At 43.9% G+C, this 15,186-nt stretch overlaps 1 protein-coding gene and 2 pseudogenes across 1 annotated transcript; all 3 read left to right on the top strand.

Moving 5' to 3' along the window:
- Window positions 1-1,732: 1,732 nt before the first annotated feature.
- On the top strand, window positions 1,733-1,851 carry LOC142736258 (5S ribosomal RNA; annotated as a pseudogene).
- Window positions 1,852-2,105: 254 nt separating this feature from the next.
- On the top strand, window positions 2,106-2,224 carry LOC142706921 (5S ribosomal RNA; annotated as a pseudogene).
- A 7,134-nt stretch (window positions 2,225-9,358) lies between these two features.
- On the top strand, window positions 9,359-11,707 carry LOC142742662 (uncharacterized). Its single transcript, XM_075852697.1, has 4 exons — window positions 9,359-9,415; window positions 10,195-10,336; window positions 10,613-10,766; window positions 11,401-11,707. Exons 1-4 carry the CDS (start codon window positions 9,359-9,361, stop codon window positions 11,705-11,707), a joined length of 660 nt encoding a protein of 219 aa, XP_075708812.1.
- The last annotated feature ends 3,479 nt before the right edge of the window (window positions 11,708-15,186 follow it).

The raw sequence follows: 15,186 nt of genomic DNA on the forward strand, positions 1-15,186 counted from the left end.
TTACACAGCTTAAGATCTTGCTAGTACCAGTGTGGTAGGCTGGCTGGGAAACCATGGTAATGTAGACCTGTTTGCTGTTTAGATTTTATTTCACAATCTACTAAAAAGGACTATGCACTAAAGTTTTAAAAGTCAATGGCCATTCTAAGCTAAACGTACCTGCTTTCCTTAGATCACAGAAGTTACCCGGCTTAAGGCCTTGCTAGTACCAGTGTGGAAGACTGGGAATCTGTGGTGCTGTTGAACTATAGCCATGTTTAGAGTTTGTTTCACACTCTATTAATTAAGGACTATGGACTAAAGCTATAAATGTCAATGGCCATTCTAAGCTGAATGTGCTTTCTCTCATCAGATCGCAGAAATTACACAGATTAAGACCTTGCTAGTACCAGTGTGGGAGGCTGTCTGAAAATCCATATTGCTGTAGACCTGTTTGCCGTTTAGATTTTGTTTCACAATCGATAAACTGACTTTGGACTAAAACATTAAAAGTTAATGGCCATACTATGCTGAATGTTCCTGCTCTCGTCAGAGCGCAGAAGTTACACAGTTTAAGCCCTCGCTAGTACCAATGTGGGAGCCTGTTCTGGAATTTGTGGTGCTGTTGACTTATTGTTATACTGCTTAGATTTTGTTTCACAATCGATTTAAAAAGGGACTTTGGACTAAAGCAATAAAAGTCAATGGCCACTCTAAGCTAAATGTGCATGCTCTCGTCAGAATGCTGAAGTCACACAGCTTAAGACCTTGCTGGTACCAGTGTGGGAGACTGTCTGGGAATCCGTGGTGCTGTTGACCTGTTATGCGCTTTAGATTTTGTTTCACAATCGATTAAAAAGGACTATTGATTAAAGCATTAATAGTCAATAGCCATTCTAAGCTGAAATGTGCCTTCTCTCTTTAAATCGCAGTAGAACAACACCTTAAGGCTGGATTCACACGAACGTTGCGTTTTTGCGCGCGTGAAAAATGCGCCGTTTCGGTTGCGTTGGAGTAGCGTGTGGCATCCGTTTGGGCAGCGTGATAGCGTATTTAACGCGCGTATGGCATGCGTTTTTTACGCGCGTCAAAACAATGGAGGGTAGAGTAATGGAGAGGGCAGCCTACAAAAAGACACCTTCTCCAACACCTGCTTGCTGTGAGCACATGTTCGCATCAAGATTTCACGTTACCTCACACTTTGGCCCGTGTTTGATGTTTTTGGGTGGTTTTACAGGTTAAAAAACTACTATTGCTGCAGATGTCAGTTTAAACTGTGCGCATGTGCTCAGAAAGTGAAAAGCCACTTCCTGGTTTGTAGTTGTTTTGTCTAGTCTGCTCAACTCATTTACATAGACTTAACAAGTGTTGCGTGAAAAACGCTGTGCGTACGGAGGTGCTTCCGTGTGCCCTGCGTTGTTTTCACGCACCCATTGACTTCAATGGGTGCGTGATGCGTTGAAAACGCTGAATCAACGGACATGTCGTGCCTTTTTGGCAACGGAGCAACGCTGCGCAAAAACCACGCACATGTCTGCACAGCCCCATAGACTAATATAGGTTCGGGCAACGCGCATGAAAATCACGCGCGTTGCACGCGCGTATTTTACGTTCGTCTGAATATAGCCTTAGACCTATCTAGTATCAGTGTGGGAGCCTGTCTGGGAATCCGTGGTGCTCTAGACCAATTGTCATGCAGGTTCGATTTTGTTTCACAATCGATTAAAAAGGACTATGGACTAAAGCATTAAAAGTCAATGGCCATTCTAAGCTGAATGTCCCTGCTCTCGTCAGATCGCAGAAGTTACACAGCTTAAGGCCTCGCTAGTACCAGTGTGGGAGACTGTCTGGGAATCCGTGGTGCGGTTGATTTTTTATTATGTCGTTTAGATTTTGTTTCACAATCGATTAAAAAGGACTATGGACTAAAGCATTAAAAGTCAATGGCCATTCTAAGCTGAATGTGCCTGCTCCCGCCAGATTGCAGAAGTAACCCGCCTTAAGGTCTCACTAGTTCCATTGTGGGAGGCTGTCTAGGAATCCGAAGAGCTGTTGACCTATTGTTATGCCATTTAGATTTTGTTTCACAATCGATTAAATAAGGACAATGGACTAAAGTTTCAAATGTCAATGGCCTTTCTAAGCTGAATGTGCCTGCTTTCATCAGATTGCAGAAGTTACACAGCTTAAGTCCTTGCTAGTACCAGTGTGGGAGACTGTCTGGGAAGCAATGGTGCTGTTGACTTTTTATTATGTCGTTTAGATTTTGTTTCACAATCGATTAAAAAAGGAGTTTGGATTAAAAGTCAATGGCCATTCTATGCTGAATGTGATCTGACGAGAGAAGGTACATTCAGCATAGAATGGCCATTGACTTTTAACAGGTTCCCGACCGCTGGCCGTAAATATACGGCCAGCGGCCAGGGTCTCTAAAGTCCGGCGTATAGTATATATACGGCCGCACTTCAGAGACTGTGCACGCGCGATCGCGTGCACACAGCTCTATGCCCTGGCTGTTGCTAACAGCCATGGGCACTGGGCAGAATGTCAGGGGTCAATCTTTTGGCCCCTGAACATGTGATCGCTGTGACAACCAATCACAGCGATCACATGCATTTCTGCATAGAAAACAGTGTGCACGCGATCGCGTGCACACAGCCCTGTGCCCTCGCTGTTACCAACAGCTCTGGGCACTGGGCAGAGTATCAGGGACCAATCTGATGGTCCCTGATCATGTGGTCGCTGTGAAAACCTATCACAGCGACCACATTTGTTTTATTTTGACTTTTCTGGCAGTAAATCTCCTGCCTCTTTTCTTCTCCTCAAACATTGTTTCAGTTTGAGGAGAAGAAGAGACTCGGGAGAATTGCTGCCAGAAGAATACAGTGAAAAAAAATACAGTTACACTAAAACATTCTCTGTATAGATAGATTTCTATCTATCTATACAATCTATCTATCCATCTATCTTTTTTTCTATATATCTACCTTTCTATCTTTTATTCTATTAGAATAGGCAGGTAGGGAGTATATAATTATATATATATATCCACATATATATAATATATATAGCAATAGCGGTTTATTTTTTTGTTAGCGGTAGTGTAGATATATATAGCAGTTAGTTTGTGTGTTTTATAAAAAAAAAAAAAAAAAAAAAAATTTGTTTAGTTAGTGTTAGTGTTAGTTACGTTATGGCGAGGAAGTTGTTTAGCGCCGAGGAGGCATACGCCATGCTGTGGTCTGAGTCGGAGACCGCATCAGAGATGGCGTCCGAGATGGAACCTGTTTTAGGTAGTGACGATGACAGCGTCACTTCAGGTTCATCTTCAGGGGACGTTGTCCCTGATGCAGTCGAAACTGCAGAACATGAAAGCGCAGGGCCAAGTAGCGCTGTAGCACGGGACAGCCTGGTCCCTCCAGTCCAGGCTCTTGTATGGGCACCTGCCCCATCTTTTGGGCCTAGAATCCACGGATTTACGGCCACTCCTGGCATAACCGTGGACAATACAAATTTTGTCCAAATGGATTACTTCCATTTATTTATAACGGACGACATCCTAAATCAGATTGTCCACGAAACAAATTTATATGCCACGCAATATATAAGGCAGAAACCTTCATCCACCCATGCCAGAGATTGGACGCCCACCAATTTGCAGGAATTAAAAATTTTTTTGGGGCTCACCCTAAATATGGGTATTGTCAAAAAGCCCTCCATTAGGTCTTACTGGTCAACAAGACCCGCCCAAGCCACCCCAGTATATTCTGCAGTAATGCCCAGGTCTCGTTATGAGACAATAATGAGGTTCCTCCACTTCAATGACAACGCACAGGCCCCCCCAAGTACCGATGCAAACCGGGATCGGTTGTTCAAAATAAGACCGCTAATAAATTCCCTGAATAATTTATTTCTGCAACTCTACACCCCTGAGCAGAATGTAAGTGTGGACGAATCCCTCCTCAACTTCCATGGCAGACTTAGCTTTCGCCAATATTTACCTTCCAAAAGGGCAAGATATGGCGTTAAGCTCTACAAATTGTGTGAAAGCGGGTCAGGATATACCACCGCCTTCAGGATTTATGAAGGGCGGGACCGCACAATAAATGTTCCTGGATGCCCCCCTGATCTTTCCACCAGCAGTAAGATTGTGTGGGAGATAATGCAGCCTCTGCTTCACAAGGGGTACCACCTGTACTGTGATAATTTTTATTCCAGTGTGCCCCTGTTTAGGCATTTGCATGCTGCAAGGACTGGGGCATGTGGTACCATGCGCAAAAACAGAATTGGTTTTCCACAGCAATTAGTGGGGAAGCGCATGGTAAAGGGGGACTCCTGTGCTTATGCATCTGAGGAATTGCTGGCGGTCAAGTTCAGGGATCGCAAAGATGTGTATGTGCTAAGCACGATTCATACCGCAGGAACAGTGGCAGTGAGGGAAAGAGGGGCAACATCGGACAAGCACAAACCAGTGAGCGTGTCCGAATATAACAAGTACATGGGGGGGGTGGATTTAAGCGACCAGGTTTTACAGCCCTATTTAGTAAAACGCAAAACTAAAACCTGGTACAAAAAAGTGGCCATTTATTTGTTACAGGTGGCCATCCACAACTCATTTGTGCTCTATAAAAAAAACAGAGGCAGAGACACATACCTGGATTTCCAGGAGAAAATTATTGAAGGCCTCATTTTTGATGTTCAGGACACCCGAGAATGCCCCCAGTCTGAGGATGTCACGCGACTGACTGAAAGACACTTCGTCAGTCGGATTCCCCCAACAGCAACCAGAAGCAACCCCCAGAAAAAGTGCCGCGTCTGCAGAAAAGATGGGCACCGCAAAGATTCCCGATATTTCTGTCCCTCATGTCCCTCGCAACCAGGCCTGTGCATTGAGCCATGTTTTAAAAAATACCACACTGTTCTGAATTATTAGATTTTAGTTAATTTGTTGAAAATATATTTGCCCTACATTACTTTTTTATTTTTCCCCTGATTTTACTCCAAGGGTGAGGGAGGGAATGGGTGGGGGGTGGATGTCATGTTTGATGTTTTCTAAAGTTCATCTGCTGGAGAGCTCCATTTGCATTAACCTGAAATTTCTTATTTTAGAAAACCCCAAAAAATAAATTCCCATTATACCCCTAGATGAATATTTTGGGATTTCTGCTTCAAGAGCAGATATTTTGGAAGTGTTATAGAAACTCTGTTGAGTTTTGTAAAACCAGCTTTGAAAAAAAGCGATTTGTGAAATAATCTTCTTCTATCCTCCGCCCTCCTACATCTCTATGTGATAAATAAGGCCACATATTTGGTATCTCCGTGCACGGGAGAAGTGGCAGAATGTGAACGGAGATTAATTTTGTCCGTGGTCTATACCGTGTGTGAAAAATGCTGGTATAAACTGACGCATTTGCTAAAAAATTGCTAATTTTATTTTGATCCATCTTATTCAAGAAACTTTCAGAAGAAAACTGGACTGTCTAAAAATATGATAAACCCCTTGAAGGAAACCTTGTGGGGTCTACTTGTGTGAATGAAGTCGTTTATGGGGTGATTCTAATGTTTCAGCAGCATTAGGCCCCCCAGAAAACAGTATGCGGCTATAAAGTCAAGTGCAGAATTCCTGGACCGAAAAGGCCAAAAAGCCTCCTTTTATGCCAAGCCCTGGCACATGCCCGTGAATAAAGCACACATATTTGGTATCCCCATGCACGGGAGAAGTGGAAGAATGTGAAATGCGATGAATTTTGTCCGTGGTCCATTTTGTGTGTGAAAAAGCTAGCATAAACTGGCGCAATTGTTAAAAAAAAAAGGTAATTTTATTTTGTTCCATCTTATTCAAGAAACTTTCAGAAGAAAACTGGACTGTCTAAAAATATGATAAACCCCTTGAAGGAAACCTTGTGGGGTCTACTTGTGTGAATGAAGTCATTTATGGGGTGATTCTAATGTTTCAGCAGCATTACACACCCCAGAAAACAGTATGCTGCTATAAAATCAAATGCAAAATTCCTGGACCAAAAAGCCTCCTTTTATGCCAAGCCCTGGCACATGCCCGCACAGCGAATAAGGCACACATATTTGGTATCCCCATGCACGGGAGAAGTGGAAGAACGTGAAAGGAGATGAATTTTGGCCGTGGTCTATACCGTGTGTGAAAAATACTAGCCTAAACTGACGCATTTGCTAAAAAAGTGCTGATTTTATTTTGTTCCATCTTATTCAAGAAACTTTCAGAAGAAAACTGGACTTGCTAAAAATATGATAAACCCCTTGAAGGAAACCTTGTGGGGTCTACTTGTGTGAATGAAGTCATTTATGGGGTGATTCTAATGTTTCAGCAGCATTAGGCCCCCCAGAAAACAGTATGCGGCTCTAAAATCAAATGCAAAATTCCTGGACCGAAAATGCCAAAAAGCCTCCTTTTATGCCAAGCCCTGGCACATGCCCGCACAGCGAATAAGGCACACATATTTGGTATCCCCATGCACGGGAGAAGTGGAAGAACGTGAAAGGAGATGAATTTTGTCCGTGGTCTATACCGTGTGTGAAAAATACTAGCCTAAACTGACGCATTTGCTAAAAAAGTGCTGATTTTATTTTGTTCCATCTTATTCAAGAAACTTTCAGAAGAAAACTGGACTTGCTAAAAATATGATAAACCCCTTGAAGGAAACCTTGTGGGGTCTACTTGTGTGAATGAAGTCATTTATGGGGTGTTTCTAATGTTTCAGCAGCATTAGGCCCCCCAGAAAACAGTATGCGGCTCTAAAATCAAATGCAAAATTCCTGGACCGAAAATGCCAAAAAGCCTCCTTTTATGCCAAGCCCTGGCACATGCCCGCACAGTGAATAAGGCACACATATTTGGTATCCCCATGCACGGGAGAAGTGGAAGAACGTGAAAGGAGATGAATTTTGGCCGTGGTCTATACCGTGTGTGAAAAATACTAGCCTAAACTGACGCATTTGCTAAAAAAGTGCTGATTTTATTTTGTTCCATCTTATTCAAGAAACTTTCAGAAGATAACTGGACTTGCTAAAAATATGATAAACCCCTTGAAGGAAACCTTGTGGGGTCTACTTGTGTGAATGAAGTCATTTATGGGGTGTTTCTAATGTTTCAGCAGCATTAGGCCCCCCAGAAAACAGTATGCGGCTCTAAAATCAAATGCAAAATTCCTGGACCGAAAATGCCAAAAAGCCTCCTTTTATGCCAAGCCCTGGCACATGCCCGCACAGTGAATAAGGCACACATATTTGGTATCCCCATGCACGGGAGAAGTGGAAGAACGTGAAAGGAGATGAATTTTGGCCGTGGTCTATACCGTGTGTGAAAAATACTAGCCTAAACTGACGCATTTGCTAAAAAAGTGCTGATTTTATTTTGTTCCATCTTATTCAAGAAACTTTCAGAAGATAACTGGACTTGCTAAAAATATGATAAACCCCTTGAAGGAAACCTTGTGGGGTCTACTTGTGTGAATGAAGTCATTTATGGGGTGTTTCTAATGTTTCAGCAGCATTAGGCCCCCCAGAAAACAGTATGCGGCTCTAAAATCAAATGCAAAATTCCTGGACCGAAAAGGCCAAAAAGCCTCCTTTTATGCCAAGCCCTGGCACATGCCCGCACAGTGAATAAGGCACACATATTTGGTATCACCATGCACGGGAGAAGTGGAAGAACGTGAAAGGAGATGAATTTTGGCCGTGGTCTATACCGTGTGTGAAAAATACTAGCCTAAACTGACGCATTTGCTAAAAAAGTGCTGATTTTATTTTGTTCCATCTTATTCAAGAAACTTTCAGAAGATAACTGGACTTGCTAAAAATATGATAAACCCCTTGAAGGAAACCTTGTGGGGTCTACTTGTGTGAATGAAGTCATTTATGGGGTGTTTCTAATGTTTCAGCAGCATTAGGCCCCCCAGAAAACAGTATGCGGCTATAAAATCAAGTGCAGAATTCCTGGACCGAAAAGGCCAAAAAGCCTCCTTTTATGCCAAGCCCTGGCACATGCCCGCACAGTGAATAAGGCTCACATATTTGGTATCCCCATGCACGGGAGAAGTGGAAGAATGTGAAAGGAGATTAATTTTGGCCGTGGTTCATACCGTGTGTGAAAAATGCTAGCATAAACCGACGCAATTGTTAAATTCTTGCATTTTTTTCCAATTTTGCCCACTTTAGTGAAAAAAAAAAAAATGATATATACTGACAAATGCCACTAAAACAAAGCCCTATCTGTCCTTTAAAAAGAGTGTAAAATTCAAAGATGAACTTTATTCACCTGCTGAGTTATAGTCATGTAAAGAAGCGCATAGCAAAATTGTGAAATTTGCTCTGGTCATTTAGCTGTAAAACAGCCTAGTCCTTAACCGGTTAATGTTTTAGTCCAAACTCCTTTTTTAATCGATTGTGAAACAAAATCTAAATGGCAAACAACGAGTCTACAGCACCACGGAATCCCAGACTGTCTCCCACACTGGTACTAGCAATGTCTTAAGCTGTGTAATTTATGTGATCTGACGAGAGAAGTTACACAGCTTAAGACATTGCTAGTACCAGTGTGGGAGACTGTCTGGGAATCCGTGGAGCTGTTGAACTATTGTAATACCGTTCAGACTTTGTATTAAAATAGGACTTTGGACTAAAGCTTTAAAAGTCAATGTTCACACTAAGCTGAATGTAACTGCTCTCCCTGCTCTTTTCCGTTCATAGAAGTTACATGGCTTAAGACCGTGCTAGTACTAGTGTGGGAGACCGTCTGGGATTCCGTGGTGCTGTAGACTCGTTGTTTGCCATTTAGATTTTGTTTCACAATCTATTAAAAAGGGACTATGGACTAAAGCTTTTAATGTCAATGGCCATTCTAAGCTGAATGTGCCTGCTCTCATCCGATCACAGCAGTTACACAGCTTAAGGCTGGGTACACACACACTATTTACGGATGTAATTCGGGCATTTTACACCTCGAATTACGTCCGAAAATATGGCTCGACAGCGCCAGCAAACATCTGCCCATTGAAAGCAATGGGTTTTACATTGGTCTGTTCCCACGAGGCGTTAATTTACGCGTCGCTGTCAAAAGACGGCGCGTAAATAGACGGCTGCGTCAAAGAAGTGCCTGTCAATACTTGGGACGTAACCGACGCTCCGTAAAACCCATTGAAGTCAATGGTATTCTTCAGAAACACTTTTCAGGCGTTTGGACACACTTGCAGGGTATTTTGAGACGCCTGAAAAGACGCTTCAAATAACGTCTGAAAATGGCCAAACACTCCCCCAAGGGGTGTTGCCAATGCAGCCATTTTAAAAGGCCATTTTTGCCATTTTGATGCAAGGTGCTTAGGAATAACCCACATTTATCAGCTTCACCATGGCACCCCCAACCTACAGGAGGATGCATATAGATGTGGATGCCCTCATCTCTGAAGTAAGTAGCAAATGAAATCCCTAATGTTTGTTTGTTTTTGGAGGGGGGGGTGCGCAAAAATTCATTATTGTACACAGAAGACACTATGCAAGTGCAACCATATGTCTAGCCCCTGTTTTTACATTTGTCATGGCTTTATTTAATCTGCGTGTCTTTATATACATGGGCCAAATCTACCCGTACACAATGCAAAGTATGTAATGTTAACTTCGCTTCAGGAACATGCCATTTGTTTAGCAACATCTCCACGTGCGATTGCGCACAGACCTCACGGCGCATGTGTAGCTGTTATTAACTGTAAACTCTCTGTTGGAAAGTCCTCAATGTTAAATCTGGCTACATTGTTTTATTGTCCTTTTCTCTTTGTAGGCACATTCTTGGTACAATGTGCGCAGCATATTTGTATGTCATTTATGGTGTGTTCAAGGTCTGCCCCACATGTGCACTCTATGTGTGAATTTGCCTCGTTTCATTGCGGCCGGTTGATGTGCGTTTGGAGCACAGCAATGTGTAAACACCACACAATCCCTCCTGCCTTGCAATTCCTTGCATGTACAACCCCCGCGGCCCACATTATGCACTTTACCTCATGAAGTAACCTGAGTAGGTAGACTGTGTTCCCTTTTTTCGGGGATTGTGACTTGCAAAGAAAAGATTACCGTGTGTGTTTGTGTTTTGTCCCACTGCAAAAACGAAGCCATCTTGAGAATATAATGATCTTTCCTTACACTTGGATTTTAAAATAGATTTTTATTTTTTTTACTTGGTGTGTTGCAAAGGTGCAGGCCAGCCCAAATCTATGGGATAAGCAGGTAGCTGGCTATTCAAATTGTGCCCAGAGACAGGACTCCTGGGAGGAGATATGCGTGGCGCTGTACCCCGACTGGGTGAGGCATTCAAATAAGGAGCAGGGCGACATTGGTGAGTGTTTGTCATCTGGCCATGTAGGCTATTTGAATGATGATGTTTAGTTGTTATAAAGGGAAATGGTGTGTATCGCCACAAATGTTTTTCTCATGACAGTCGTAAATGCCTCAGAGGAGCAAGTACATTTTCCATGCAAAATAACCACATCTTAGCTGGGTTGGTGTGATGCAACAGTTAACTTTCTTTATAACCTCCAAACTGAGGTTACATTTCCTTTAAAGGGATAGTCTGATGTTTTGGGCCACAGTTCATGTTCCCTATTTTTTTCAGAAAAAGGCCTCCAGACATGCTGGAAGAGTATCCGCGACCGCTTCCAGAGATACCTGAAGAAGGCAGAGAGGAGTGGGTCCTCTCCCTCACAAGGGTCACCATGTCCGTTCCACCAGCAGCTGCTGTACCTCCTGCCCAACAGGGCACTCCACCAGTAAGTTGTTTCCCATCCATTTCGAAAGCACTACATGTTATGATGTCTTGCAGCTCATTGGTAGGCATACGTTTAGACACATATGTATTGTTCTCACATTTCAGGGCTCAGAGAGGCAACCCATTTAGCACAGCTTTTTGCATTTTTTGTTTCCTTCCTAATGGCTCCCTTGGAAGTGTGTCTACCCAACATGTACTATGTGTGTGTGTCAAGATGTGGGATTAGTGGTACCAAACATACTCATGTCACCCCCTAAATGCCATTTTCATGCGTACCTTGGTGTGACGGTAAACACAAGGTGAAACCCGTGTTCACATTGTACTACAACCATGGCAGTGTCATGAAGGCGCATCGGATTTGCTCGATAGAATAATTTGGATAACTAGTACGTTTGGCCCAACATTCGTCATGCCACTTGTAATGCTAGCAAACTACCATTTGCTGGTTCCTCTACGCTAGGTGTGTGCTTTTGGCTAGTATCTAAGTATTGATGAAGTAGCATGTTTTCGGTTGTAATTGTTGCTCTGGTGGGTGGGCCAAAAAGTTAGCGCACCAAGAAACATGGGTGTTGCAATAAAGGATGAGAGTGATCTCTGCTCCCAAAATACATCATATTCTCCTTGCTCATTCTCAGATCCTCTGGAAATGTTCGGCAACTGATGGAAGAGTGTCCCGCTGCAGTAGAGGAACAGCAGCTGAGGGAGAGGGACCCGAGTCCATCCACTTCTCGCGAGGACCCTCTGGAAGCGGAGCCTCACTTTCCATCAGACGCGGAACCTTCTGGCATGTCACCCTCCTCTGAAGTGGCGGAAGAAATTACTGCGCCACCTGCTGCCACCCAGGTGCCACTTGGCACACAACACGGCCGCCACACCCCACCTGCTCTCCTGGCATCCGACAGCGATCTCGGAGGACCCTCCGGACAATCAAGCGTCAACTAGAAGTTGAGACCAACGCCATGTCCTTTATCCGGAGGGTCGACGGCGATGAGGAGTATGATTTTTTTTTTTTTTTTTTTGGGCTACGCCGTTGCATCTCGCTGCCGCCAGATGCAACGGCATGTTGGCCAGACTTTCATGGCTTACACTCTAGCCGTGGGGGCAGCCTTCGAGATCGCAGTCCCTCTCCCACCCCTGGAGGAGCTGGTCTACAACCTCCATAGGACCACTGGCCTGAGGGAGGCATCCTCCAGAATGCCCCAGAGCCCACGACCTGTTAATGCATATACCGAGACACCAAACCGCCCTCCCAAGCCATTCCCTCAGCTGCATCCCAGTTCCTGGAAACAATCTACCCTTACCCACCCTCCCAATACACAACCTCTGGCTTCCGCCCAAATTATCCCCAACATTTCCCATCAAATTATCTCCCACCTTCCAATTATGACTCTCCTCCCCGTTTCACCCATATGTAGTCCCTTTATTTGTGTATTGTTTGCACAGATGCCACGTACATTTTTTTTTTGCCCTGTTTGTAAATGTCTTATTAGTGTTGGTTGACATAGCAATATTTGCAATGCTGTAATTGCAAATACGGAAATTCATGTGCCGAGTAAAGTGTTAAAGTTTTAATGCCTGGAACATGTGTTTTACATTAACAACAACATTACCACAAACACAAAGGGACACACGGACAAAGCAAAGCAAGTAACATTCTCTGATCCATTGACACAACACCTTTTTTGATGTGCATGCATATTTCCACCATTAATGCAGACTTTACAAAACAACAGTTCAAAAATTTCGACAGTTTGTACGCAGCTTACGGCATGCCACATAGTTCCAACACATAGTGTGTACTAAGGGGGGGGGGGGTATGTATGATCCGTGCACACCATTTTCTTCCCAAAAACAGAAACGTTGTCTTTGGCCTACTCCTGGATGGGATGCTGAACACTGCGGCTGGAATCCTGCCAGGACACTGTACCTTCGGGACTCATGAAGTAGTCAGTGAAGGCATCTCTCACCTGTACTCCACGGTTGGATGGTCTTCCTATATTCCAGTTGATGTGGGGGTCACGGAAAGCTGTCTGTGTCTCCACCTCCACGTCACCTCACTTGTGATCCCGAACGTAGTTGTGAAGAACACAGACAGCTTTAATGACCCCATCAACTGTGGACGCATCCAACTGAAGTGCACAGGTAAAGACCCTCTATTACTAACCATGATCCCAAAGGTGCACTCCACGAAGCGTCGTGCCCGGCTCAGCCTCTCATTGAAGACTCTCTTCCGGGCATCTAGTCTCCTCCGTGGGTATGGGCGCAGCAGGTTCTGCATCAGTGGAAAAGCCTCATCTGATACCATAACGAAGGGGACTGGATGTGTGGTACCCAGAAGAGGTTGGGGAGAAGGTAGAGTTAGCTGATCTGCCAGTATGTGTCGCCCTAAATGTGATGTCAGTAGCACGCGGGAGTCACCAGTGCTTCCATATGCGCCGACGTCAATAGCAACAAACTTAGCCGAGGCATCATCCAGCGCCATCAGGACTACAGAAAAATACTTCTTGTAGTTGAAGTAATGTGATCCTGACCGCGGTGGCTGCTGCACATGTACGTGCTTACCATCGTTGGCGCCTATGCAATTTGGGAAATTGCCCACAGATTGAAAGCCTGCTGCTACCTGCAACCAAATCTCCCGAGTCGGACTGGGCATCGCAATGGGCTGCAAATACTGCCAGATCACCTGGCATGTGCACCTGATTCCACTGATGGTGGATTTGCCAACACGGAATTGCAGGTGCAGGGATGAATAACTCTACCCTGTTGCAAGAAATCTGAAAAAAAAAGAAAAACAAACAAATATTACAATCGACTCATTACAAGGAACAACATCATGACTATAGCACTCATATTACAAAACCATACATGAGTTGTCATTACATTCACAACCTCAATACAGCACAATGTTGAAAACAAGCCTTCAAATACACCGCAATGTGATCAGCAGCCTCTCCACAAGAGGAATGGCCGTCCGCATGGCGCTATCCTGCCTCCAAAGGTGGAGCCCCGAGCATCTCGTCCAGGCTGTCAAAAGCCAGGATAGACATACGCACAAAATTATAGAATTTGTCGGGGTACCTGTAGAGACATACACAATATAAAGACATCCAGAGACGCAAAAAGGTAACAACATAGAGAACTAAGGTTGCCTAAAAAAGGGAGATGAAAAAGGCAAATACAATAACATAGCATGTGCAACATAAATCCATGATTGTTGTGAAAATGACCAAACAAAGCAGATATAGGTATAAGCAGGTATCATTGCTAAATGATAGCTAAACTACAGCACCAATATATAGGATAAGAACCACTGCTGGCAGTTAACTAATTATGCATAACTTGGTACACATGTGGCTTTCTAATGACAAATGCTGTCTGTTGCAGCAATTGTAGGCTGATGCAACACACCTGCCCACACAATTTAACCTAAAACGACCATTAGCAAATGAGGTTTGGCTAACAGATATCATCTATGTACTGTCGTTTAAAACGCCACAAAACAAACTCACCGTCTTAGCTCGTCATAAAGTTGCCCAATGTGTCCCCTTTCAGTGCGCAGCACATTTATGGGGTGCACCCAATATCTTCGGCGCCTTTCATGCTCCTGTGAAACAAAGTGTGACCATATGGTCCATTATAATGTGCAAGAACATCCATTCTAAAAACATTTTGAACACAATCCATTCTTGTCCAAACCTACCTGACGAATCCTTCTTCGGCGCATGACATTGAGTAAAATTTGCATCCAGACCGCCATATGGCGGCGGCGGCGCACTTTGCTGTGCCTATCTCCAACTTGGTCTCCCTGCTGGTATGGCCCTTCTAAGCTGCTGGAATTCATGTTGAAACCCCAAAAAACCAACAACCACTGATTATGGGAAAAAGGGAAGTTGGTGATGTTGGGTGTGCATTTTTATAGGCCTGAAATAAAAGTACAGCCCCTAGTGGGTTGGATTTTTGCTATGCATGGAAGACGCCTAAATAACGCTAGAAAAAACGCCTCGAATAACGGGGCGTTTACGCGTGCAATAACGCGCCAAAATACGGCTTGGAAAAAAAACGCGTGTAAATACGCTTCAAAAATGCCTGAAATTCAGAGGCCGAATCTCTCAAATCAGCTCTGTAAATTACGGAAGTTTTTGCCTCACCGTGTGTACATACCCTAAGGCCTTGCTAGTACTAGTGTGGGAGACTGTCTCGGAATCTGTGGTGCTGTCTAGATTTTGTTTCACAATCGATTAAAAAGGACTATAGACTAAAGCTTTAATAGTCAATGGCCATTCTAAGCTGAATGTGCCTGCTATCATCAGATCGCAGAAGTGACACAGCTTAAATACTCGCTAGTACCAGTGTGGGAGACTGTCTGGGATTCCGTGGTGCGGTTGCGTTTTATTATGTCGTTTAGATTTTGTTTCACAATC

The sequence above is a fragment of the Rhinoderma darwinii genome, chromosome 1 (genome assembly GCF_050947455.1).
Source record: "Rhinoderma darwinii isolate aRhiDar2 chromosome 1, aRhiDar2.hap1, whole genome shotgun sequence".
Classification (NCBI taxonomy): Eukaryota; Metazoa; Chordata; class Amphibia; order Anura; family Rhinodermatidae; genus Rhinoderma; species Rhinoderma darwinii.

Bases quoted from the DNA above. Each gene is read 5' to 3' on its own strand.
- LOC142742662 (XM_075852697.1), top strand. From the start codon at position 9,359: ATGGCACCCCCAACCTACAGGAGGATGCATATAGATGTGGATGCCCTC. The intron at 9,416-10,194 runs GTAAGTAGCAAA...TGTGTTGCAAAG, and splicing joins TGGATGCCCTCATCTCTGAA to GTGCAGGCCAGCCCAAATCT. The intron at 10,337-10,612 runs GTGAGTGTTTGT...TATTTTTTTCAG, and splicing joins TAAGGAGCAGGGCGACATTG to AAAAAGGCCTCCAGACATGC.